The 27,223-nt window shown below is 39.6% G+C and overlaps 2 protein-coding genes across 4 annotated transcripts in view; one reads left to right on the top strand and one right to left on the bottom strand.

Moving 5' to 3' along the window:
* The window catches only part of Arsk (arylsulfatase family member K), a 36,867-nt gene extending 25,311 nt beyond the window's left edge, over window positions 1-11,556 (bottom strand). Inside the window, exons 1-3 of one of the 2 annotated variants that reach the window (XM_027401840.2) lie at window positions 11,312-11,556; window positions 6,366-6,495; window positions 1,944-2,103 (exon numbers count right to left, since the gene is read on the bottom strand). In XM_027401840.2, coding sequence (XP_027257641.1) covers window positions 1,944-2,103; window positions 6,366-6,495; window positions 11,312-11,437 — 416 coding nt within the window. In that variant the 5' untranslated portion in view covers window positions 11,438-11,556. Of the gene's footprint in view, window positions 1-1,943; window positions 2,104-3,357; window positions 3,488-6,365; window positions 6,496-11,311 lie in introns of those variants that run through there. The other variant, XM_027401841.2, reaches the window with a different exon arrangement.
* Window positions 11,557-11,647: 91 nt separating this feature from the next.
* Window positions 11,648-27,223, top strand: part of Ttc37 (tetratricopeptide repeat domain 37) — a 103,097-nt gene continuing 87,521 nt past the window's right edge. The window contains exons 1-10 of one of the 2 annotated variants that reach the window (XM_027401837.2): window positions 11,648-11,749; window positions 12,355-12,426; window positions 14,197-14,312; window positions 16,548-16,612; window positions 17,936-18,080; window positions 20,221-20,311; window positions 24,829-24,972; window positions 25,592-25,683; window positions 26,656-26,731; window positions 26,839-26,979. In XM_027401837.2, coding sequence (XP_027257638.1) covers window positions 20,222-20,311; window positions 24,829-24,972; window positions 25,592-25,683; window positions 26,656-26,731; window positions 26,839-26,979 — 543 coding nt within the window. In that variant the 5' untranslated portion in view covers window positions 11,648-11,749; window positions 12,355-12,426; window positions 14,197-14,312; ... (1 more) ...; window positions 17,936-18,080; window position 20,221. The remainder of the gene's footprint in view (window positions 11,750-12,354; window positions 12,427-14,196; window positions 14,313-16,547; window positions 16,613-17,935; window positions 18,081-20,220; window positions 20,312-24,828; window positions 24,973-25,591; window positions 25,684-26,655; window positions 26,732-26,838; window positions 26,980-27,223) is intronic. The other variant, XM_027401836.2, reaches the window with a different exon arrangement.

The raw sequence follows: 27,223 nt of genomic DNA on the forward strand, positions 1-27,223 counted from the left end.
GTAACTGACAACACTTGGTGATGAAAGATAGAGGGAGACTTGGGATGTTAGCGTGACTTTTGAATTTGTAGTGTGGCTATATTTTAGATCTTAAACACAGAAAAGGAGAGAACAACAAAATCATACTCAGATTATTCTAGTTTTAATACTCAGATAATTTCAGTATTAATACTCAGATTATTCTGGTATTGGTTTAACTGCAAACTCACTGGACTACCTCCTTAGGGTTTGCTTAATAAGTTACCACAGAATGAGTCACTTAAAGCAGCTGTGTGCTCTTCCATACCTCCAGAGACTAAGTCTGAAGCTAGTCTGTCGGTAGAGTCACACTCCTTCTGAAGGCTCTCTGTGACACTGTTAAATGTCTTCCTGATTTATGGTGATTCCAGGGATTCTGTCACATTCCCTAACTTGTTCTGGTTTCACTCCAGTCCCTGATTCTGACCTTAACTGTCCCCTTATGCATCTATGCCTTTCCGCTTCTAATAACAGTGGAAGGCACTGCATTTTCATTTATCCTAAGTACAGAGTTTGTCTTCTTGAGACTCTTAACTAGTTAACATCCGTAGTTGGAATCTATTTCCAAATAAGAACATTCTACAGACCCACTGCTCATGAAGTCTCGGTGGAACATTGTCCAATTTATCACCCTGACTGGTATTTTTATGACATTTAGTTTTCAGTTCTTTCACTTATCATCTCTCATCAATATTATTATTATTGTCACTCTCAATGACCACTTACTGGGCATAAGGTGCTGCATAGTCTTGTGTTTTTGTTGGGAGTCCCAAGTGTTAGGGAATGGATCACACCCAGGTTTGTAGGAGGAACTTGCAGGACTTGGAACATGTTTTTTATATCAAAGTGCACAAAGCAAAATCAGCACAAAGAGATGCATAGGGTGAAGACCAATGCAACCAGGCACAGGCTTCCAAATGGAGAGCTAGGGTACTCAGATTCTTCCAGGATGGAACTGTGACTACAGGGATGAAATGCTGTTTCGATTAAATGCATGTGAAATACTATTTTGAGTTAAGAGAACTAGTATTCTGGTTTTTATTGAAGGCTAATCATGTGGGCACCTTGGACCTACCCCATACCAAACTTCTTGTCTCTGAAGAAAGCTGATTGTTTAACATGAATCACACTGTACAAACACTCCAGGCCATGCTTACCAGTTACAGAATGGTGGAAAACACCCTTGAAATCCAAGTTTCCATACACCAGCCAGGGCCAATCATTTGGGTAGGCAAATATTGTTAAGGTAACTTTCAGGTCTGCATGTCAGCACTTCACTGCACTAATTATCTCTTTCAGTCATCACATTAGTTAAAGTTCAGAGAGCTTAGGTATGTTCAAGTTTATACAACAACAAGTTTAGTAGTAATTACCCAAACAAGAATTCAAAATTAGGCAATCTGATTCTACATTTTTACTCTTCACCACAATGCTTAGCTGCTCATTTATTTTTGTGGTGGTGTGGGTAGAGCCCAGGGTCTTGTGCACATTCTCTACCACTGAGCCAAACTCCTGCTAAGATAGCTGCCTGCCTTTTGAAGGTTTACTAAAATGAAATAAAAGTTACAGTAGCTTCAAGTTCTAGAGACCTGTCAAAGGTAAATAGCAAGAAGGCTATTGTTATAACGATTGTAAAATGAAAAAAGTATTACATGACAGAAACTCACAAATCAATTCACAGGCCAAGCTATTTCACAAATATTAAAATCCACTAATTATAGATATTAATGTTTTAGACAAATAAACATCAGGATATTAACAATTTTAATATTTTAAGAAGATTAAAGAAAGTTAGACTTCAGCCAAATTGGCATACTTGAGGGAGTAAGAAAATTATTTTCAGCCTTGTGGTAAAGTAAGTATAAAAAGAATACTTAAATGTGTGACAGCAGAGGCTAGTTAATTTTGTCTGTTTTAACTTTTACCTAATGGAATGATGTCCTGAAGTATAGTCTAGTTTTCCAAATTTTTGAGTCTGATAGCCATGCTTCTCCATGACATCCATCCATGTTGTATAATTTGGATCGAGACCCTTAAAATTATTCCAAGATTCTGTTAAGTGAGTGAAGAGGCCACTCCACATTGCTGAGGGAAAAAGAGAAATAAAAGAAACTGATTAAGGTAAAGCTTAACAATTTAACTATTAAAAACAGTTACTCTGAGAGTGTTGCTGGATGTTTTACAGTCTGTGATCTGGAAAAAGGAATACCATCAGTTGCAACAGTTTCCAGCCATTTCTCCTTGCTGCTCATTTTATCAGAGGGAAGGCCCTACAAGGAGTTTGTATTTCTATTCTTCAGATGCACCCACCAAGGCTTAGAGGTTAAGTTGATTAAGGTATTTGTTGTATTTATGGATAGAATTAAATATAAAGCTTGCACATCATTAGTGTTTTTCAGCTATAAAAGACACCTGTATTTTTTCTAATTTTTAAAGCATAAGTTAGTGGACTGACAGTTATAGACATTGTTTTCTGTAGAAGAAAACTTTTCTCCATCTTTTCCGGTCCTACTGGACGAGTTTTCTCTCCATCCACCAAGTCCTTGTAGCTGTTTATGAAATAGCCACTCTGAGGCTGAATATCAATTACAGTTTTTTGCCCAATGGCTTCTTACTAGCTAGTTCTCTCTTAAAATATTAACCCATCTCTATTAATCTGTGTATCACCATATGGTTGTAGCTTACCGGTGATGCCCTGGCATCTTGCTTCCTGGCGGTTATATGGCACTTGACTCCACCTTTCTTCTCTCTATATCTGTGTTTGGAATACTGCCTAAGTATATTCTGCCTGGCTTTTAGTTGAAACAGATTTATTCACCAACCAATAAAAGCAACACATATATGCAGCCTACAGGAAGACATCCTACATCAGTTTCCCTTACTTCTTCAAGGACTTTCCCATTCATTATCTTTTCACTAGGTTTTTCTAAGAAAAAGAAAGAAAAAAAGGATGCTATATGTTCTTTCAAACCTTAATAAATGCTGCTTCTCCTTTCTGTGTGCACACAGTAGGCTGGATAGTTGTTCTTTGCTCTGTGTGTGCATATGCATGTCTAGGGTGTCTCCCTAAATAGTTTTTGAGATAAGGTCTCTCTCACTGAACCTGGAGCTTGCTGTTTGGCTTGAATGGCTAATCAGCAAGCCCCAGGGATCTCTCTGTCTCCGCCTCCCCAGTGCTAGCATTCCAGGCATGCACTGCCACACCCAGTTTATCATTGCCTTTTTAAATACACAATGTTGAGTATTCAAACTCTGGTCTCAGACCTATGCACAAGCACTGTATCATGTAAGCCATCTTTCAAGCCCCTCTCTTCTTTTCTGATCTAAGAAAATACTTACTGAGAAGTGGGGTTTGAGTCACAATAACCATGGTTCTGGTATGTCCTCTGGTGTTGTTTGACCATTTTGTTTTAGTTTTCTTCTGCAAACTGGGCTAATAACAGTAATCATGTTGCTGGAAGTATAAGGACTATATACCAAAATATTAGAAGATACTTAGAATATCACCAAATACAGCAAGAATATACCAGTTATTTTTATCACTATCATTCCTTGTCAGAATATGTTTTTTTTTTTTGTTGTTGTTGTTGTTGTTGTTTTTTGGAAAGACACCTTTGTGAGACTTCCAGAGTTTACTAACCATTTTCTCATTTGTTATTGCAATTGACAACCATGTTTACTGTGATGGCTGCAGCACCCTTAGCATTCTGTGGACCAGGAAACTGGGTTACTTCCGTTACAGGGTTCTCTGAGGTTTAGAATCATCTTAACCCTAGTCAACACAGGATAGAAGTTAGCAAACACGTTTTTTACATATGATGTGTCTTTTGTCATTGAAATATCAATTAGGATTACATAGGTTTCCTTTAACTGTTGGTGACCAGATAGTGCTAATGTGTCTAAAATTTATCTTTTCACAAAGAATTCTTGTAAGTTCCAAGGAGCCAAACTGGACCCACCCAAACAGAGCAGATTCACTCCAGATAAATATTATTCAATCTTTCCCTGGTCCCAGGACTTCCTTCCCTTATCTTGAGACCCCTTGGGAATCCCATCCTCATCTTATGATTCTCCTCCCCTCAAGTACCAGGACCTAAAAATTTTTTTTTCTTAAATTTAACCTTGTTCTCTGCTCTGCCAACATCTTGCCAGGTCTAAGAGGTGCCAAAGAGTTCCATATAGCCTGGGCAACAATTGAAATCAGCTACTTCAGGACGTGGCAGCACCCCAGCTTTCTCAGGTCCCCCAAAGATGGTTGACACCCCCCAGGTCAGCAGGAAGTAGTCTTGAGAACTCAATGGCCTTATTCCCTAACCTGCCACGCCTAACTCCTCACCTTTTTAGTAATAAATAAAGGTGGGAATCTAAGGATTCAGGCATTATGCTGGCCTGCCCCTGTCACCTGGCAGAATGCACTCAGGCAGTACTCTGGTCAGCCCAGGGTTCCATGTGTACTAGTCTGCACACAGGTACAAAGGACCCCTTTAAAAGAAAGACCCCGCCTACTTATGCTCTCTTTCCTGCTGTTCCCCTGGGCAGACAGGACTTTTCCTGTCTCCCTCTTCTGTCCTCTCTCTCTCTCTGTCTCTGTGTCTCTTTTCTCTTTCCTCTCCCCCTTCCCTTTGTAACAAAACTTCTCACTAAGCTCTGTCTGCCTGGCATATTTGTCCCCTGCCTTAGTCACTCTCACCTGCCATGGAATCCACCAAAGTCCCCCATGTGCATTATCATAACAGCTCTAGAAATAAAGTGAAGGTGGTTATAACTGAAACCATAGAGACTACCATCTCAGTGGCTCATAAAGAAACCAAACCCTTCTTGTTATTTACAGGTTCCATGGCAGACAACCACAGACCACATGGGCAGAGGCAAAGGAGAGCACCCTCAGACAAGATTCTTAAAAGAAAAATTTCATTTTCTAAACTTATGGCTTATGGTCCCTGTCATACTTGACATCAAACTATGGGTATTTGTTAAATTGTTGCAATAAGGTGAGTGCTTAGATTTTTGATAGATATAAATCGGGGCAGAAGAGAAGGAGATGAAATGTACAGTCTGAAATCATTGGGAAAACTTAAGACAAGCCTGAAAATGAGTTCTGCCTGGACAGAATCTCCGAGAGAGCCTGCTGACTCCTTCCTAAACCCTCACAGAAAGACTTCCTAGAAGTAGAATGCTATGAAGCATGAGTACCTGTTCATCTGCTTTGTTAGTCAAATGAAGAAATGAAATGGCAACACAGCATCCCAGGCAAGAAAAAAGCCCTTCTTCAGAAAAATAAGAAATTCAAATTCAGGGACAAGATCTCCTGAGCAAATTGGGAGCATGGGGGGAGGAGAGAGGGAGTTAGGAGAATGAGAAGGGGAGAAGAGGAGGGGTGAGGAGGACATAAGGGAGCAGGAAGGTTGTATAGGGGGAAGAATAGAGAGCAAAATAAGAGATACCATCAGAGAGGGAGCTAGTATAGGTTTAAAGAGAAATCAGGCACTAGGGAAATGTCCAGAGATCTACAAGGATGACACCAACTAACCATCTAAACAACAGTGGAGAGACTAACTTAAATGCTGTCGCCTGATAATGAGATTGATGACTAACTTATATGCCATCCTAGAGCCTTCAATAGAAGCAGACACCCACAGCTAAACACTGAAGTGAACTGGAATCCAGAGAAGGAGGAGTGATGAGCAAAGGGTTGAAGACCAGGCTGGTGAAACCCACAGAAACAGCTGGCCTGAACAACGGGGAGCTCTTGGCCCCCAGACTGATAGTTGGGAAACCAGAATGGAACTGATCCAGACACCATGAATGTGGGTGTCAGTGAGGAGGCCTCGGAAATCTAGGTCTCTTGTAGTACATCAGTACTTATCCCTAGTATAAGAATGGACTGTGGGAGCCCATTTCACATAGAGGGATACTCCCTCAGCCTAGACACATGGGGGAGGGTCTAGGCCCTAACCCAAAGGATATGACAGACTCCTAAGACCCCCCCCCAATGGAAAGCCTCACTCTGCCTGGGGAGCAGAAATGGTATGGGATAGGCAAGATGTTAGTGGGGGGCACAGGAGGAGGAGAAGGCGAGAGAACTGGGATTGACATGTAAAACAATCTTGTTTCTAATTCAAATAAAAATGGAGAAAAAAATTCAAATTCAATTTAGAATTGAAAAATTAGAAATTCGAAATTCAAATGACTCCAACATTCACACCTTAGAATACACAGCAGTTATACTGAGATGTATTTATTAGATACTAGATGTGAGCTTACCATAGGTTTTTGCATATGATGTTTTAAATCTGGATGTCCTTTTAGGGCTCAGCCCCTTTCCATTAACATTAGCATATTCATACCTGCTCGAGATGGACAGCAGATGGGAGAGTTTGTGTAGGCATTCAGGAAGGTGGTGCCATGTGCTCTCATGAAGTTGATAAAGGGAAGTTTTACTACCCCACTTCCTGGTTGAAATGTTAGTCTTCCATCCTGAAATAAAGAAATTCAACCACTGCTGATTACCTAACACGAAGAGGACAGAGGACAATTTTAGGTGTCCATCCTCACTCTTTTACTTTAACTTTTATTGTGTAGACAGCAAACTCAGGTCATCAGGCTTGTATAGCAATCCATTTTGCCATCCAAGCTACCCCATTCTCAACCTAGTGTCTCCTCTTCCACATAACCACCATAGGCTTGAACAACAGAGGTGATGACAGTAATGTCCTTTTCATTTCTATCTCCAGAATGCATGTGAAAGTGTGCTAGTTTATAATGCTGTTTCATAGAGCTATTACCCATATTTAAATCAATACTGGGCTTCAAGAACCAAAGGCAGGAAGCTACAAAATCAGGTTGTTAAATCAAGAACAAGATCATGGAATGCTAAAATCCAAGGATGTATTAGAAGAAAAAGAATAAGGGGGAAAAGGAGAAGGAGGAGGAGGAAAACAAGAAGAAGGAGAAGACGACGACGACGACGACGACGACGAAGAAGAAGAAGAAGAAGAAGAAGAAGAAGAAGAAGAAGAAGAAGAAGAAGAAGAAGAAGAACTCATTTAATAAAAACTATTACTTCTTATCATTGACACGCATAAGAATAAATTTGTTTAGGGGCTAGAGAGATTGCTTATTAGCTGGGAGCATTCACTGCTCTTCTAGAGGACTTGGATTTGGTTTTCAGTACACACATGGTGGCTCCCACCAGTTTGTAACTCCAGTTCCAGGGCTTCTGACACCCTTGATTATGATGCCCCCCAAATATTTTCCCTTTAATTTTAATCACAAAATTTACTACCCCTCAAAACTTCAATATGTTTGTATGAAATCTCAAAAAGAATAAAAAGCAAGCACAGAGGTATGTCATGAGAGTCCAGTACACAAATAAAATTTTAAAGTGTTATGCTGAAATTAATTTGCAAACATTAAAGTATTTCTTGGAAAGTACTTTTGGAGAATGAAGAAATGATTTAAAAATTATCTCAACGAACTTTAAGTACCTATGTCTTTATGTATCAGGTGACTTGAAATATCTGAGTATACAATGGTGTTATAAAATAGAATTCTATTCCCAGGAAACTGGCACCCCGTTGGGAGAGGTAAAAAGAACATTAGTAAATTAACTTTGAATACTTATATGAATTATATGTGTAACCTGCACAAAAGTATACTTTTTCCTTTGAAACAGGGTCTCATGTATCCCAGGCAGCCTCTGACTTGCTATGATGACCTTGAACTTCTGATTCTCAGCCTCCACCTCCTGAGGCATACACTATTATGCTCTCATTATGTGGTGCTGATGACTGAACTCAGGGCTTTGTGCATGCTTAGACAAATACTGTACTAAATGAACTATGTCCCAGCTCTGGCTATGAATTCTAACAAATTCTAATTGCTGCTTCTGAACCATTATCATTCTGGCCAAGGAGGATCAAAAGCCAAGTTTAGATTTCAAGCATTGTTCTAGTTTTATTCTGTTGTGACAAACATAACCATGATCCAAAGCAATTTACGGGAAGATTTATTAGTTTCAGGTCACAGTCCACCACTGAGAGAAGTCAGGGCAGGAACTCAAGCAGGATACCAAGGAGCAGAAACCATGCAGGAATACTGTTTGCTGGATTGGTTCCTGGCTAGCTCATTCACCATTTTATGGTTAGTTAGTGTTCTCCCCCCCCCGCCCCCCCCCAGTTTTTTAAGGCATGGTTTGCTCAGCTTCTGTATAAATCTTCATCAGAGTTAACACTAATAACCACATGACAGATTCTATACTAGCTGTTTTGAGATTTCCTCTGCCAATGGAATTAATCCAAAACTCTTCACTTTAGCCTCAGGCAGACTCTTCAGAAAAAGGGCAAAAAGCAGCCATATTCTTCACCAAAATATTCTAGGCCACATATTAATATTCTTCTCCTCTGTAACTTTTTGAGCAAGGGCCCCAACAGCTCATCAAATCACGTCCAGCACCACCGTCTTCTATGCTCCTACTAGTATGGCCCATTAATCAGTGCTTAAAGCATTCCACTGGGTTCCTAATCCAAAGTACCAAAGTCCAAATTCTTCCAAACGAAAACATGGTTTGGCCTATCACAGCAATACCCCAGTCCCTGGTACCAACTTCTGTCTTAGTTAAGGTTTTCTATTGCTGTGAAGAGAAACCATGACCATGGCAACTGTTATAAAGGAAAAAATTTAATTGCTTACAGTTCAGAGGTTCAGTCTATTTTCATCATGGTGAGGAACATGGAGTCATGCAGGCAGATATGGTGCTGGCTACATCTTGATCAGATCGCAATAGAAAGTGGACTGAAACACTGAGTGGAGCTTGAGCAAAAGAGACCTCAAAGGCTGCCCCCTTGGTGACACATTTCTTCTAACAAGGCCATACCTACTCCAACAAAGCTACACCTCCTAATAGTGCCATTCCTTTTAGGGACCATTATTTTTCAAAGCATCACACCATTGTAACTGCAACAGTGGGGAAGTCCAGTGTATGTCAAAGTGGGGGTCATGAGGGTCCCTTGTCCTCAAAGGCCCAGGCAGAAGTGCTTTTTATCTTTTCTTAAAAACAAAAAAAAATTTTATCCAGATAGAATTTACATACTACTTACTTATTTAAAGTGTTCAGTTCAAAGGTTTTTAGTATATTCAGAAAATTATTCAGAACACCTTCATCATTCCCAATAAAACCCTTAGCCATCACCCTGGACTTACCCAAAACTGAGGCAACTACTAGCTTACTTCCTGTGTCTACACAAGTGCTTTCTTTGGACATTTCATATAAATGGACTCATATAAAATGTAATTCATCATTTCTTTTACTGAGAGCATATAGTTTTTTTTTTGGTTCAACTACTTTGTAATATGCATGACTTTTGTATTCCTTTTTGGTTGCTGAATAATACTACCAAATTTCATTTATACACTTACCAGTGGATGGATATTTAGGTTGCTTTCACTTTTCATCATAGCACAATATTACTATGGACAGTCATGTAGTAGCTTTTGTGTGGACTATGTTTCCATTTGTCTTGGACACACACACCACACACACCACACACCACACACACACACACACACACACACACACACACACACACACACACACACTCCTCAGAATAGAAGTGCTGAATTGCATAGTAACTCTATAGTTAATTACTGGAGAAACTGTTAAATGCTTTTCCAAGGTGGCTTCACCACTTTACAGATCATTCACCACAGCAGTGCATGAGGTTTCCAATTCCTCCATATTCTCACAAACGCTGGTCAATTGTGTGTGTCAATTGTCAATTGTGTGTGTGTGTGTGTGTGTGTGTGTGTGTGAGAGAGAGAGAGAGAGAGAGAGAGAGAGAGAGAGAGAGCGAGAGAGAGAGAGAGAGAGAGATATTATGGAAGAACGTTTTATAGTATTTTAACTGCTCAAAATAATCCATTTATTGCAACTTTGATCATATTTATATCCACATTATCCCCCACTCCCCTCCTTTGGCTCCCTATGTCTTCTCAAATACTCCCTCATAGTTTTATGCCTTTTTTATTTTGGCTATCCTTTTGGGAATGAACTGGTTTGATCTACACAGTGTCTTACTATGGTTTGATCTGTAATTCCCTAATGATTACCTAAGCAATGTTTCATGTGCTTAATGGCCATTTGCGTATATTCTATGGGAAAATGCCTTTTCAAATCCTTGGCTTATTTTAAATTGCCTAATCCAGTATTATGAAAATTTACACTTCCATTTTCTTGAAGGAGTCTTAGCTTTTACATTTAACTCATAGTCTCATTTTAAGTTAATTTTTGCACATGGTGGAAGGCAGAGCGAAAGTTTGGTCTTTTACATGTGGATATCCAATTTTCCCAGCACTACTTGTTCATAAAAATTTATTTCTAGACTCAAATTTATTCTTTTGTTCTGAATCGTTATCTTTCTGCCTGTAACATACTACTGTGATTACCGTAGCTTTGTTATAAGCTTTAAAATTTAAAAGTATTATGTCTTGTCAGTCTTCTTTTTCGAGTTTTTTTTTTCAGTTAGGAGGTCCTTTCAATTTCCGTATGATTTAATTCAAATTTAAGATCATGCATATACATATAAGAAAGCACATTAAATCATAACAACTAACATTTAAATCAGCGCTAACACAATTATTAAATGTCTAGATCAGTGGTTCCCAATCTTCCTAATGCTGCAACCCTTTATTATAGTTCCTTATATTGTAGTGACCCCAAACCATAAAATTATTTTGTTGCTCCTTCATAATTAATTTTGCTACTGTTATGAATTGTAATGTAAATATCGGACATTCCCGATAGCCTTAGGCAACCCCTGTGAATAAGTCGTTCGACCTTCCAGAAGGTCACCTGCGTGACCTATAGGTTGAGAACCACAGGTCTAGATAATTAAATTTACTTCATTTCTCACCCAACATTAATTTCTGCAAATGTGGGTGACTGGCACGTCATTCTGGAAAAACGAATAAGCTTTTGTGGAAGTGTATAATGCATTTCCTTTCAAAACTGAATTAAGCCAGGATACAGGCTAAACATTAATTAATAATGGCAAAAATGCTTTGGTGGACCTAGTCTGGTATTAAAAGTGCCGGTGGGTCGCGGGTGTGTAGTCTCTCTAGAGAGGCTGAGGCAGAAGGATCACCAGAACCCGGGAGTTCGAGACCTCCTTCTTAGTATTTGTTTACATATATGGACACACGTGTGCAGGTGTGCTCATGCGGGACCTCTCTATCCCAGTGGCAGGCTCTCCCCAGGCTGTCGGTGGCGTCTGCTGGCCGTCCTCAAGCCACTTACGAAGGAGTCGCTGGCGACGAGCACTACGTTGGGCGCCTGGGCTACTTGCAGCTTCTGCTCCTGTGTTCCCGGGGTCGGCGCCGCGATCGCCGACGCTGCGACTGTTGACACCCACAGCAACAACATCTCTTGCAGGGGCGTCCAGACGCGGTCACCGAGCCCGCCTCCTTTGGACTGCTTTCTGGCAGTGAGTGGGCAAGGATGGGACCCTGAACTAGTTAGGCGGGTGGCACCGCGAAACTACAACTCCCATCAGGCTCAGAGCAGGCGCATGCGCAGCGAGGAAGTAGTGCTCTCACTTTTAACCCATGTAAAGACCATTTTAATCAAATTTCGAGCTAATGATCGTTCAGCCACTTCCTCGCACCCAAGCGATGCCTGGGGAAATGCGCATGCGCTGTCCAGATTTGTGCTTGGAGGCAGTCCTGTATGCTCCAGGTGGGTTCTGGTTGCTTTCGCTTTGAGCAGAAGTTAAACTTTACAGGCAGTTGAAGTGGTATTTAGGGGGAGAAAGGATTGGGCCTGGGGGTGGTGCTGGGGGTCGTCTTCCTTTTGCTTAGGGCAGGGTGGCTGAAGGTTCGCTGACATAGTGAGCTTGGCGGTGATGAGGTGGCAGTGCTACTGCCTCTAAATTGGATTGGGCTGTCTGTGCCCCTGTGGCCTAAGGCTGGGCCACCTCAGGTGTGGGCTTAGGCCGGGCCACCTCAGGTGTGGGCTGGGCAGTGGTTTGCATCTCCTGCGGCTCCAGAACCCTAGTCATGCAGCTTGCCTCGTCGGATCGCCTCTGTTGGCGGGGCAGTAAGGATGGTGCTGGTATGGGGTGAGGCACAGTGCGTGTATAGGAAGTTTCAGGTTCCTGATATGGAAAAGGTTGGCTGTCCTTTGCCTTTATTGTCCCAGAGGGGTAGGGGTGCGGGTTTTGGGGGGCGGAGAAAGAAAGAAAGGAATAGGGTCTAAAAGGAAGAAATGTGGGTTGTTAATTGACGAAGGCTCGGAGTGCCATTGTTGGGTACAGAATAACGTTATTCCTTTTTTGTTGTTAGATTCCTTTGGAGAATTCCGGAAGAAGCAAGTTTCTGTCTCAAAGTCAATTTCTTCACTTACTATAGCTTCAGGTATATGTAATTGAACACTAAATCAATTGTTTTGATTTTCTGGCAGGAAAGGAGGAGTTGTTCTATTTATTTCAAGACCTAACTCTTATATCTTGGCAGTGTTTTGTACAGAATAATTATGAGGGAAATACCTTACATATCTAATACATAGTGGTATGTGCTGAGCTTCTCTTAAGCCTCTCTGTGTATTTATTGTGTAACATGCTTTTCTGTAGCCTTCATTTGAACTACTTTGCAGATGATAAAACAGATGGGAGAAGTTAAATGACTTTTTCAGGGTTTTTGCAAGGAAACTATTCAAAGAAGAAATTGATTAGCCTGTGCCCTAACTCATAAATACTTTGTCTCCAGCTGCAGATTTTTATGACTCTACTAAGTTTCATCTCTATTAGTGAAGCAAATTTGCTAGTCCATCATCGCCCTATAGATGTGTGTGGGTATGACTAAACACACCCTTAGTCCCCGAGGAATGCTCTTGGGGAGAAAGACCCAGCCTACATAAAATATCCAAGTAGATTGCCTCATAAACAGGATATACTCCCCCAAATTGTGTTAAGTTAGTTTGGAATGTAAACATATTTTACAGAAGCAATGTTTTGGCATAGTAGTGGTTCTTTGAACACTAACATTTCTTGGGGGCTTGTTTCTTCAGACCCTAGTTTTGATGACAAGAGCACATCTTTTTTTTTTTTTTTCCTTCTTTCTGTCCTTGCTGTGTCAGTGAGAGCAGGTGCTGCAGTGTGTTGATGCAATATAGGTGTTTTAGGGACCCAGAGACAGTGCTGCCAGAATCTAAGAGGCTTCTAGTCCTTTTTTCCATCTGATGCTTAGTGGGAACTATAATGTTCCTGCCTGGTGGACTGTCCAGTCTATCCTGTAGCATGAATAATAAAAGCCCAGAGACAGATATTGGGGTTCAAGCTGATGATCAGAGAAGCAAAGCAGAGAGCTCTTACCTCTACCAGTGCTGGGGAAATCGTGTCCTCAATGTGGCTGGGGACTAATTGCCAGAATCTGAGACCCTGCTCCTATCTTTATAACTCTAGTGCTGGGATTAAAGGCATGAGCTTTGTTTCTCTTTTAGATTGATTTGATCTCATGTAGCCATGGATCACCTTGAATTCACAGAGATCCATCTGCCTCTGTCCTGAGTCCTGGGATTAAAAGTGTGTGTCACTACTGCCCAGCTTCTATGGCTGTGACTAGCTTTGTATTCTGATCCTTCAGGCAAGCTTTATTTAATCATAAATAATATATCACCATACATATAGGTCTTCATCTTTCCTGATACTAACCTTCCTTTGAGTAGCTCCTTAGGTTTGTTACAATTCTGATTTATGTTGGGTTTTTTTTGTTGTTTGTTTGTTTGTTTTTTATTTTTTTGAGACAGGGTTTTTCGGTAGCTTTGGAGCCTCTCCTGGAACTCATTCTGTAGACCAGGCTGGCCTTGAACTCACAGAGATCCACCTCCCCGCCAAGTCAGTCTGCTTTTAAGCAATCATTTATTCATTACTCTTTGAATTTACATGGATAAAAGCCTGTCTTTGTACTTCATCTCCACCAGTTGTCTTTTCAGTCTTTTCCCAGTTCTTCAGCTAGTTATGGTTTTACATCAGGGTTCTTCATTGTTTAATGACTGAGTTTACTCAATGAGCCAAGAAACTTATGTGTGCATGTGTCTATGTAGTTAGGTAGCATTCAGGATAGGAGCTCTGGTTTATGGCTGGTATAACAAAATACCATAACAAATATATTTTCTCATAATTACAGATTTTAGAAGTCAAAATCAAAGAGTTGTCAAGTTTGGTTTCTTCTGAGGCCACTGTTACTGTCTTGTCACCTCAGTGTGTTTTCACCTGATCTGTCTTCTATGCATGTGCATCCTGGTATGTCTAAATTTCTTTTAAGAGTGACAGATTAGATCAGGGTCTTCCTACATAACCTCATTTAGCCTTCATTGCCTTGGTACTATGTAAATACTGTTGTATTCTGAAGTAGTGGGGCTGGTACTGGATGTGTGAGTTTTGGGGTGTTGTATGTCTTCCTGTGAAAACATGAAGAAACATGTGTTCACTCCAGATAGATCACCAGTGATAGATCAAAATAGCTATTATAGTTCAGCATGCTGCACTAATGAGTTTTGGGGCTTACTTACAGAGCATGGTTGAGTGCTTACTTAGAGGAACATGAATAACTCAGAGGTAGAGGTATCACTGAAAAGGCCCTTGCAGCATGGGTGATGGTTTATAAAGTCTGTTCTTGAAGCTCCTTGTACAACCTACTAATAGCTCAGCTACTTGGAGAGTATCCTGTCCCAAGCTTGCTACTGCTTATTTTACCTTGGGGGAGGAGCCTTGTCAATCATGTGAGTTTCAGGCAATTTCTGAGACTTCTGAGTTGTTTATTTGTTGACCCTCATAAGCTTCATTTACTTTCTGAGTCTTAAGAAACCTCCCTTCAGGATAGAATATTTTGATTTGGAAGAAATTACTATATAACTCAGGGGATACAATTATCCCCACAACAAGCTCAAATCTGTCTGTCTATCATTTTACATCAAAAGCTAATGATTTCCACATTAGGGTCAGGTTGTTTTAGTTGCAAATACTCTGCTCTTTAGATGTTAGAGAGGTCTTCAATTGAACAGTCTGGGTCTAGCTTATGGTCCTCTGCAGGTCTTTTTTAAAAAAATTATGTATACAGTGTTCTGTCTGTATGTATGCCTGTAGACCAAAAGAGGGTGCCAGATCTCATTACACATGGTTGTGAGCTACCATGTGGTTGCTGAGAATTGAACTCAGGACCTCTGGAACCTCTGCAGGTCTTTTAATATCCAAAGTAACAACAGAATTTCCTAAAGAACTGCCAGTCAGTTTTGGGAAACATAGTTATACATACTTGTAAGTCCAATAAGACTTGAAAAGGTATGAAAAAGTATTGATAATGGTTGAATTAACTGCCCCCCCCCCCAAAAGAAAAAGTAGTAATATCCCAAGTTTTGTTCTGGAGCATGCAAGTGTTTTCAAGAAGGCAGCTGGTTGCTGCAGTCAGCTGTGTTGGGTCATTGGATTTCCTAGAGGCTTTAAATGGCAGTATACATCTAGAGCAAAGAGAAGTCTGTTTGGTAGACACAAATTTCCTGCACCATGGAGTAATGCCTTCAAGCCTATACATACAGCCTGTTGAGTCAATTTATTGTTTTACTTTAACAATTGCTCATTTGTTTTTAGGCCTGACCACTTAGTATTGGATAACTAATCAGTGATCTGATTCCTCTCCCAGCAGTCATGAATTGCCTATAGCTCTTCATCTGTAGGCAGAGATTTTTGAGATTTCCACCATTCATGTTGGCATGTTAGCTAATGTCATTACCCAGGACTTGTTTAGGTAACCATATTGTTTTGAGTTCCTGGGGGCAGCTTCCCTGTCATATACAGGCAACACATATTTGCAGCAGATGTACTGGTCCTCTGACTCTTATATTGATATCCTCTGAATGAGCCTTAGGTGTAGGGATTGTGTTGTAGATGTATCAGTTGGGGTTAAGTAATCACAGTCAGTTTTGTGCATTTTGGCCAGTTGTGGTTTTTTGCTGTTTATGTATGGGAAGCAGTGTTCTCAGAATTGACGATTCTAAACTCAAAATAGTTGTCAGTTCTGAAAGATTTTGAAGGTACTCTGTATCCTGCTGTATCCAGCATCCATCCAAGATTTAATTCTTTATCTAGGAATAAACATTCATTTCATTATTATGGCAAATTTTCTTTGTTATTTAATAAATTGTGTGTATACCAAAGAATTGTTTTAAAGTAAACTTTATGTTTTACTCTTAATAAGTATTTGATTTGTATACCTTTGTTTATGTGCCTGAATACTCAGGTTGCATAAAATTTTACAGGTGAAGGGAGTCATGATTGAAAGCATCTTAAGTCCTAGTTTAAACCAGTTCAGAAATTTGGAGATGCAAATCTGTGTCTCTCTGGGAAAGATAAAAGACTAAAATCATGTAGAATTATTTCTCATGATTTAAATTGCGATCACAGTGAATCTGGTTTTAAAAAGCTTTGCAAGGTTTTGGTTGTCTTATATCACTGTCTCATGGTTGTTTTTACTTAATTTAGATGAAAAAATGGGTAAGGAACAATTTCACATTCAGTTCAGAAAGAAGATGCCGGCATGCTAACAGGTAAGAGATGATGATGTACTAAATAACAAGCAGTCAATCTGTCTTTACTTAGGGATCCTTTCCAAGTCCTTCAATAGAAGGACTAATGATAGATTTTTGTTTGTTTGTTTGTTTTGTATTATACTACAGATCAAAACAAATATGTGGTATTTTGAATGTAATTGGCCCCCATAATCTCATTGTTAGGAGGTGTGGCTTGGTTGGAGTCAGTATGGCTTTGTTGAAGGAATTGTGCCGTTGTGAGGGTGGGCTTTGAGGTATCTTTGGCTCGAGCTTCACTCAGTGTGACAGTCAGTTGACTTCCTGTTGCCTGAAAGATGTAGTACTCTCAGCTATTTCTCCAGCACCACATTGCTTGAATGCCATGCTCTCTGTCAAATGATGGGAAGAGAGGAATTAGGGAAAATAAGTATTTCCAAGACTGTCTCCTTAGAAAGGCTGCAATTCTTGTCCACAACTCTACTAATATTTTCCCTAATTCCTCTTTTCCCATCATTTGGGGGTCCTGCCACTCAGCTCCCAAATAAATGCACAGAGGCTTATTCTTTCTTATGAATGCCCGGCCTTAACTTGGCTTGTTTCTAGCCAGCTTTTTTTTTTTTTTTTTTTAAACTTATATAATCTCATCTACATTTTACCTCTGGGCTTTTACCTTTCTCTATTTCTGTGTATCTTTTCTTTCCTTCTTTCTCCATGGCTGGCTGTGTTGCTGGGTGGTTGTCACATTCTTTTCTTGCTCCTTGATCTTCTCTTGCTCCTAGATCTAGATCTCTCTCTGTTGATTTCTCCTGTTTATTCTCTCTGCATGCCAGCCCTGCGTATCCTTTCTCCCACCTTGCTATTGGCCATTCAGCTCTTTATTAGACCAATCAGGTGGTTTAGACAGGCAAAAATCACAGCTTCACAGAGTTAAACAAATGCAACATAAAACAATGCAACACATCTTTGCGTCATTAAAACAAATATTCCACAGCATAAAAAAAAATGTAATACATCTTAAAATAACATTCCACAACAGCACACTTCTCCAAATTCCTACGGTACCTTTCCATTTAATCTTTAGCGTTTGGTTCTCTCGTGGATCATTTGATATCTAGATGTTTCTCCTGAATTAGACTGTATTCTTCAGAGTAGCATGGCCCTTTTGTGTATCATCATGCATTGATGAGTTTGGGCCCATGTGTAGATTGTCTATTGTTTCTTCCTTGTTTGGGCTCCTCTCTAAGGTCCTCTTTTTCTTTTCTTTTCTTTTCTTTTTTTTTCACTTGAATCTCTCTCTCTATTTGTCTAGGTCAGCTATCCTCATTGACCTCTTTCTTTTAGTTCGCAGATTATTTTGCAGAAGGAACGTGGCTCGAGAGAGTTACTGTGAAATCAATGTTGAACTTGTTTAACTGCCATCAACATTTGTAGACTAAAAATATTTCTTCTCCAATTTACCTCTAAATTAATATCAAGATACTTTCAGGTAAGGTAGTAGTTTCAAAGATGATAGAATGTGCTGTGCTATTTTAAATTGATTATTGCAACAAGATCTTAAATTATATTTGGGAAATCTGAATGTATCACAGATAAATTGATTTTATAGTGTCTTAATTTTTATATTATTCTGAATGCTAGCTTACTTTAAGTTAAAACAGCCTTATCTTCAAACCTCTAACTTCTCAGGTTTCTTTTGTTTTATACTCTTGCATTTCAATTTGGGTAGAATGTACTGGTAATGTTCTCTTAGTATACTGTGTTAGTATACTATATTAGTGTACCATGTTAGTGTACTGCATTAATGTTGTGTGTTAGTGTATTTATTATATTAGTGTAGTGTGTTAGTGTACTACATTAGGGTACTGTGTTTATGTACAGTGTTAGTGTACTGTTTTAGTATACTGTGTGTACAGTGTTAGTGTACTGTGTGTGCACTGTGTTTGTGTTCAGTGTAGTATACTGTGTTTGTGTGCAGTGTTAGTGTACTGTGTTTGTGTGAAGTATTATTGTACTGTGTGTGCAGTGTTAGTATACTGTGTTTGTATACTGTTAGTGTACTGCATTAGGGTATTGTTTGTGTATTGTATTAATGGTTAATGTACTGTGTTAGTGTCTTTTGTTAGTGTTCTGTGTGTGCAGTGTTAGTGGACTGCATGAGTGAATTGTGTAAGTGTACTACATTAATACACTGTGTATAAATGTTCATGTATTATGTTAACAGATTGTGTTTATATACTATGCTTATATGTTATTGTACTTACTGTGGTAGGGTATTTACTCTGTTCCCTTACTGCATTTGAATACTATGGCAGTGTACAGTGGTGGTCGCCCAGTTTGATCTGAATACCTGGAGTCTGTAACTGTTTAATTTCTACCTAGCTTTGCTTTATCTTTATGGTGAGATTAGAAATAGGTTGACTCAGCAGAAAATACAAATGTTTCTTTTGTAAACACTGTATTGTGATTGTATTTGGGTTGGGTAAGTCAGTAATTTGTAAAATATTAACATGGGCTACTTTAAATGAAATTAATTAATCTATTGTAATATTAAATGAGGCACTTTGACTATAAAGTAAAATATCTTTAAACTTTTAAAAATTTCATTTAAAAAATTAGTATACAGAGTATTAGGTTTCATGTAGGGAAGGTTGGCCTTTTGCTGTGTAGCAGAGGATGGCCTTGAATTCCTGATTTTTCTGCCTCCACCTCCCTAGTAATGGGATTACAGAATTATGTTGCCATACTTGGACATTTCCCTTCATGGCTGAAATTAATGTACAATTTTTGCATAGTCACCAGTCTTCTATTCATGTGTAAACATTTATATTTATTTCTCATTAGAGAAAGTAATATTATGGTAACCTTAAATAGGAAGGCAGTATCCTGGTTTATATATTACAGAATCTAATATTAAAATAACTTTATTAGCCTTTTAAAAATTGTTTCATATTAGTTATTAAAGCTATTTATGTTTTTCTCTGTCTTGAGCTTATTCTACTGGATCTTGGTGATAAAATTGGATTGAATTACTATATATTGTAGGTCCTTGTTCACAAGATCATCTGTATTTTAGCTAAATGTGTGGAGAGTGAGTATAATTCTAATACAGCTCAATTTCAACATGCATTTATTGGTCATCTACATTTGTCAGATACTAATCCTATCAATGGAAAAACAATAATAGATAAACCCTATTCATATAGAACTTACATTCTGCTGGGGTTATACACATAATAGACTAAAGACATAGAATATATGGTACAGGAATTGTGTTACGTGCTTTGAAGTAAATAAAGCAAGGGAAGGGCATAGGGGGTAATGAGCGGTGTTGAGTAGAAGTTTGAAGGAAATCTTGAGTAGCTTGTCCAGGGAGGGTTCCAATGAGGAGGAGACTTTTGAATAGAAATCTAAAGAGCTGAGGGAATGAACTGTATGTAGAGTGTGTGTGTGTGTGTGTGTGTGTATGTGTGTGTGTGTGTGTGTGTGTGTGTGTGTGTGTGTGCAGACTATTCCAGAGAGAAGGAATTAGATGTCTCTTTTTCAGATGGTTAAGTTTATTGGGACTCTTGACTCTTGTCATTGGGGAGATGTTATTGTATATTGACTATGGCTTCTTGTCTTGATAGAATGTCTAGCAAAGAAGTGAAGACTGCCCTAAAAAGTGCAAGAGATGCAATCAGAAACAAAGAGTACAAAGAAGCTTTGAAACATTGCAAGGTAAAGGATATTTGTCTCTTTGGCAAACAAATGAATTACCAATTTATGAATTATTGTAAGGTGTAAGTCACTTATTGTCCCACTTGACATGGTAGAACCTATAGAGCAGTTAGACCCCATTCTCCTTACTGCTGCACTTGATTTTTTTTTTTTTTTATTGCTAAGTTCCCAAAGCCATGTTCTCAAAGCCAGACATATCATAAGGACCTCAAATTATGGAATGCCCCTGACTATACTTTAGCATTATTATTGTATTACATTTAAAAATGTGTCTTTTATGTGTGTTGTGCTTGTGGAGGTCAGAGGACAAATTGTAGAAGTCAGTTCTCTCCTTCTACCATGTCAGTTTTAGGGCTTGAACTCAAATCGTTAGATTTGATCACAGGCACCTTAACTTCTGGGCCACCTTGCCTACCCAGCATTTTTATTACTTTAAGGTTGTTGACATTCCAGTTTCTATCTGACCAGTGGGTGAAAGAATAAAGATTCTGAAGCTTCCTCATGTGCTGATGGGACTGTTCCTGTTAAAGAGAGAAAATGGATGTGCTGGAGAGATAGTGGGGGTAGAAGTGAAGCCCCTAGGGGGATGACAGGATGTGACCCAGAATGTGAACGGAGGCCTTTAGTTCCTCTTCTGTTTTAGCAGGAGAAAAGATAGGCACAGATCCAGTACAGGGCTTGATTTGTTGATTTGGCAATGGAAAGGTAAGAGCATTTTTCCCTGATGGCTTCTATTTTTGGTGACTTGTGGCAGGAGATGAGTTGTGCAAGGATGTTTGTGACTAAAGCAAGTTTGAAGCAGTTATTATTTATGCTGAGAAAACTTAAGAATAAGAATTCAAAGGATTGCGAACTTATGAGTAAGAATTTGAAGGATTGCTGGCCCTAAAAAACACCCACTTGAAATTTGTTGCTATTAAAGTGAAATCAGTGAATGATGGAATTCAGGGTATTGAAGGGAGAGATGCATAGGAGTCAAGAATGTGATGACAGAGGATGGATGACAAGGATGGATCATAAGGAGGGATCAACAAAAGGAGTAAGAAAGAGGAGGCTTTAAAAATTGGAGAGTCCAGAAGTTGAGAGTTGTTATAGTGAGACCATTACAATCATTGAATTGGGGTAGACATGCTGGTTAAACACATTAGAGGTCACCTCAGAGACACCAGAATGCACTGGTGCTACATTAAGGAAGGGAATCAAGGTGTTTTCTCTTGGAGTACTTTGGCCTAGAGGAAGCCTGGTTTTGAATTCCCTGCTTTTCTCCCTGTGTCTTCCATTAGTCTGTAGTTCATGGTTCCAGGGCTCTAAGATCTGTCTGTTACCTGAGTCTGAATCTCCCTGCCTGAATGCTGTTTGTGACTCTGTCCCTTCAAGGGGCTTTTGTTCACTTCTATTGGTCAGCATGAGGAGCATCACAAAGGGAAGGAGTGAGGAGTACTTTACAGAAATGTTTAACACTTTTCCAAGGGACTGAACTTCACGGGGCCAGAAGCACTCAGAAAAGCAAATATAACAAAACCTCAACAGGCTTACCAACTTATTTCCATGTTGCTTCCAACATTTTTGGTGGATATTTGTTTATAAGGACACTTGTGACCTGTTTGCTGTTTTCAGCAAATGATTTGTCATAGCACACCTGTAAACATGGGAAACCTAAGCAAGTAGGGGTGTTTGTTACATTGTAGTCTTTTTTTTTTTTTTCTTTCTCCCAGTCAGGGTTTCTCTGTGTAACAGCTCTGGCTGTCCTGGCACTCCTCTGTAGACCAGGCTGGCCTCGAACTTAAGAGATCCACCTGCCTCTGCCTCCAAAGTGCTGTGATTAAAGGTGTACACCACCACTCCAGGCGTTCCATTGTATTCTTAAACGCAGGTTAAACAAACAGGACGAGTACACAGCAGGACAGCAGTCCTAAGTTTTACATGGCCTCCAGTGAGGTCCAGCAAAAGTGCCAGCCTCTCTGATTGTAAGAGATTTATACATAAAGGTACATTGATGACTGAGACTAGCAGGAATATGGAATCATGATGGTACTAATCTGGTACAGAAGTGAATAGTTGGTTCAAATGGAGGGTGCAATATATGTGGAGTGAGATGAGAGGGACTGTTTCTTCCAGCACTGTTCTTTAACTAAGCATGTACATATGATCATCATACTTCTAAATTGTTATTATTATCATTACTATTATTGTTTATGGTAATGTATATGTGCATGGTATATGACTTACCCATACCATCTGATCTGGAGATCAGATGACAATTTTGTATAACCAATTCTCTTTTTCCACCTTTTTTTGTGAGTTCCAGAGACTGAACTTAGCTCCTTAAGCCTGGGTGGCCCATTGAGCCATTTTACTGACCCATATTTCCATTACATTACTTAGCATGGATATCTTTCTGTGGGTATTTTGTAAAATTTTGACATGAATTTTACCAAGTAACTCATAATTTATAATGGCAAAATCCAGGTATAGACTATAATGGCAAACAGTGCAATGGGAGATGTCTCTCATCAGTAGAAACCCAGAATTGGTTGAGACTAAAGCAAAGCTACCAGAGAGTATATTTGCTGTGGTTCTGTCCTGTGGAGCTCTAAGGCGTGGGATAAGCATTCCCTTAGGAAGCTGTCTCCAGTTTGTGTATGTGTAGTTAGGTACTTTTTTCTTTGTGTTTGAAAAGTTTCTACACCCAATAAGCTTCTCCACCAATGTAGCAACCCAAATCAGACCAAATCAAACAGAATTAGAAAAAGCCCATGTTTAGTGGATACAAAGCTCCTGAATGGCCTTCCAGTCCCCCAGAGAGGAGATGGAAAAGAGAGACCAGAAAAACCTGGGAGGCAGTTTAAATATCCTGTGGGAGTGGTCTTGAGCATCTCGTAGGAGGGATCATCATTTGGCGCACTTTCTGAGATGCAGCAGGGTTTGGAGGGAGATGGGGCTTGGGTGAAACTTCCACTATAACATCGCAGACTCTTTGGGTATATGGATGCCAGGGGCTGGGGTGAAACTTCCACTATAACATCACAGACTCTTTGGGTATATGGATGCCAGGGGCTGGTTTGAAGCTTCCACTATAACAGTGTTCTCCCAGGATCTTTTGTCTATTTTCACCACATTTCTTTTTTGTGTGATTATTTCCTTAAAAATGTATTTTGGATTCTGAAATCCAGATCATTAGCCAGACAGTAATTATTGATTGGTGTTTGACATGTAGTTTGTGTCATTTGATAAACAGTTATGTGTTGTAGGATATTATTTTAAGGTCTATTACTCTTGTTTATGCCCTGGAACATTTGTTTAATGATGCAAAGATATGTCTGATTAAATAAAATTTACCTTCAGTCAGGAGACTGGGTCAGCAATTAGCTGCCAGGAAGTTGTAGGCAGGAGCCAAGTGGAGAAGGTTTATAAGGAGGGGCAGGAAGGAGCAAGAGGACTTCTTGGGAGACTGAAGAGGTGAGCTAGGTAGCTGCTTGCTATTCAGCCTCTCTGGGAAGCAGGATTCTACCTCAACCTTTGAACTTTGGGTTCTTTAGCTGGGTGGAGATTTAAATAAATTTCCTTAGTAGTTTTGAAAGAGTCAGTGTCTGAGGGAACAGGCTTCCGCTCTTGCGTCTTAGCCACTGCTGGTAGCAGTGGAGTTGCAGTTGGTGAATAAGATAGTCATTGCTGAATAGGATAGCCATAGCATAAAAGGCAGTAACAATTAAAAGCGGAAAACAACAGTTATGTGCTAGCAGTTGTACTTGTTGTTTAGAACATAAGCAGAACGTACCCTAGTATTGGAGTTTAGCTTTGTTGAGTACCTCATTGCTGAGTTGTAGGAGGCATCATTATTGGGTAGAGTGCAGCTTGCACACAACATTGGTGACAGATCACTCAGAGTGTGTATGTAGATACACATAAGCCTAATTAGTGGAGAGGTCAACTCATGGAAACCTGATTTTCCCTAGAATATAAAACCTTGAGAGCCTGATTTTATTTTAGCTCCTAGTTTTTTCTTTCCCTAGAATATAGTAATCTTCCTTTAAGCTTTTTGCTTTAGTGAGTACTCTTATTTCTGAGAGAAATATCTCTATGTGTCATTTTGTTCTAGATGATAGGTGTTACTTAAACATTCATTGCCATTGTTTATTTGTTTGATGTAGTACCTATAACTGCCACAAAAAATCCATCTTTTATTTGGGAAAATATTATAATGCAAAAGAAAATATTAGAGTTGGATGAAGTGATGTGGAGGCAGTAATGGGCCTGGGAATTTCTGTTCTTTTCTACCCAGCATTCTCATGGGCTGGGGGTCAGGACATTTTATGTAGGTATCAAGATCCCTTGGGCACTTCACTGAAAGGTACCTCATTTTGCAAACCCTTTACAGGCTTTCATTCACTGTACCTGGGCTAGGTACTGCAGTATGGGTTGCTCTGTTGGTGGCAGATCCAGTGTCCTGACTATTGCTTTGTTGTTTGTTTAGTAGTTTCTGAAATGTAATAACTTAATCTATGTTTTTTAATCAGACAGTGTTAAAGCAAGAGAAAAATAACTATAATGCCTGGGTTTTCATTGGTGTTGCTGCAGCTGAACTAGAGCAGCCTGATCAGGCCCAGGGTGCCTATAAGAAAGCTGCAGAACTAGAGCCAGAGCAGCTTCTTGCTTGGCAGGTATGGAGATATGTTTCATTTCTTATAATGTGGGGAAAGCATTTGTTTTCCATTTTCAAAGTGTAGGCGCCAGTGTTAAAGTAATCAATTAAACCTGTCTCATGAAAAAAAATGAAGCCGGGCGTTGGTGGTGCACGCCTTTAATCCCAGCACTCCAGAGGCAGGGGCAGGTGGATCTCTGAGTTCGAGACCAGCCTGGTCTCCAGAGTGAGTGTCAGGATAGGCTCCAAAGTTACACAGAGAAACCCTGTCTCGAAAAACAAAAACAAACAAACAAAAAAAATGAAATTTTCTAAATCTAAAAGTTAATTTTAGGTGCCTAAGATACTGTTTATTACTACTTAACTTCCTATCCAGTGGATTATTTTTAAATAGAAGACCATAACTATAAAGATTCCCTCTCATCTTCATTTTACTTGGAGGGAAATTCCACACATATTTCATCTGTAAACTATGGTGATTTTTAGGTGTTAGTCCATTGTTTCACACAATAAATAAAGGGGGGGGGGTGGGGGGGTGGGGAGGTGGGATGGGGGGTGGAGAGGTGGGGGTGGGGGGTGGCACAGGGACAGACACTTGAGAGGTTTTGCTAAAGATAACCAGCACTGCTTCCTTTTAGGGGCTAGCAAGTTTGTATGAGAAGTGTGATCATGAAAATGCTAAGGGTGATTTACCCGGTGTTTACCAAAAGCTGCTGGATCTCTATGAAAGGTAAGGAATATGTGGGAAAGGCTAGTTTCTTTACAGGTCTCACTTTAGTGATTAGAAATTATATAGAGCTGGGCAGTGGTGGCACGTACCTTTAATCCTAGCACTTAAGCAGATCTTTGTGAGTTTGAGGGCTACTCTGGTCTACAGAGTAAGTTCCAGGACATCCAGGGCTATACAGAGAAACCCTGTTTTGAAAAACCAAAAAAGGGGGGGGGGCAGAAAGAAAGAAATTATATAGAAGTTGTGTTAGGGTTCTCTAGAAACTGATAGAATTAATCTACACACACACACACACATATGATATTTTAGAGTTGCTTACAGGCTGTGGTTGGATTATTCCAATATTGGAAATTCCATGAATCTTAATAGTTCTGCCCATGTGGCTAGCTGTCTCTGATGGTCTTAGGTAAACTCAAGACTCCCAAAGAAGTAGGCTTTAATGCCAATAAAGGGATAGCCTTGCCAGAGTGGGATGGGCTTGCCAGAGTGGGATGAGCAGGCAAAGATAGCATCCTCCTTCATGGCTTCTCTATAGGCTGCCACCAGAAGGCGTGGCACATAGTTTAAGGTGGGTCTTCTCACCTCAAATGGTTCACTCCAAAATCTCTTCCAGCTATGTCCAGCATCTTGGTTTTAGATAATTCCAGATGTAGTCCAGCTGACAACCAAGAATAACTATCACAGAGGTGGAAGGACTGGTAACATTTGCTGAGAATTTAGAAACAATTTTCTCTCAAGTTTGTCACAAAATTTCTTGTGATTGAATTAGACTGGAAAGACTACTATGATGATTGACTCAATTCAGAATTTTAAAATGTATGGAGAAGATCATGAAAGATAATCTTCCCTCCTCCTTTACAAAAGGCTTGTTGTATACAATAACATTATAGTATCAGATGTTTGAGGCTTTTAAGTCTTTTGTTGGTTCTGCTATCAGATTAAAATTCCTTTTCCTTCTTCTCTTTAATGAAGTGTTGACAAGCAGAAGTGGTGTGATGTCTGTAAGAAACTTGTGGATCTGCATCACCAGGAAAAGAGACACCTAGAGGTTGGTCAGTTACTTCTAAAAGGCTTTCATCTAGCTAATTCAAGTTAAGAATGAAGATATCAAAAAGTTTTAGTGTAACATAGCTATTTAAATTTCCTTTTCAATAGGTAGCTCGGACATGGTATAAATTGATAAAGACACGGCAAGAAGATGGAGCAGACAAGCAAGAGCTTTATGAGCTGTGGAGAAAACTCACTAAGTTGCTTGCGGAGTATATAGAGGATCAGAATAATGAAACGCAGCAGATGGTATCAACTTCTTTATTCCTCATGGTTTATATCATGAAAATCGATACTTAATTGAATTGGAAAACAGAGGCATAATGAAGAAACATGGGAAGTACCGTATGTCAGTGCAGCGAGCACTGGGCATGCTCAGTTTAAATTCCGAACACAGGAAGTACCGTATGTCAGTGAAGCGAGCACTAGGCATGCTCAGTTTTAATTCATAACAGGAAATTACCGTGTGTCAGTACAGCCAGCGCTGGGCATG

This window comes from Cricetulus griseus, chromosome 2 (assembly GCF_003668045.3).
Source record: "Cricetulus griseus strain 17A/GY chromosome 2, alternate assembly CriGri-PICRH-1.0, whole genome shotgun sequence".
In the NCBI taxonomy this organism is placed as follows: Eukaryota; Metazoa; Chordata; class Mammalia; order Rodentia; family Cricetidae; genus Cricetulus; species Cricetulus griseus.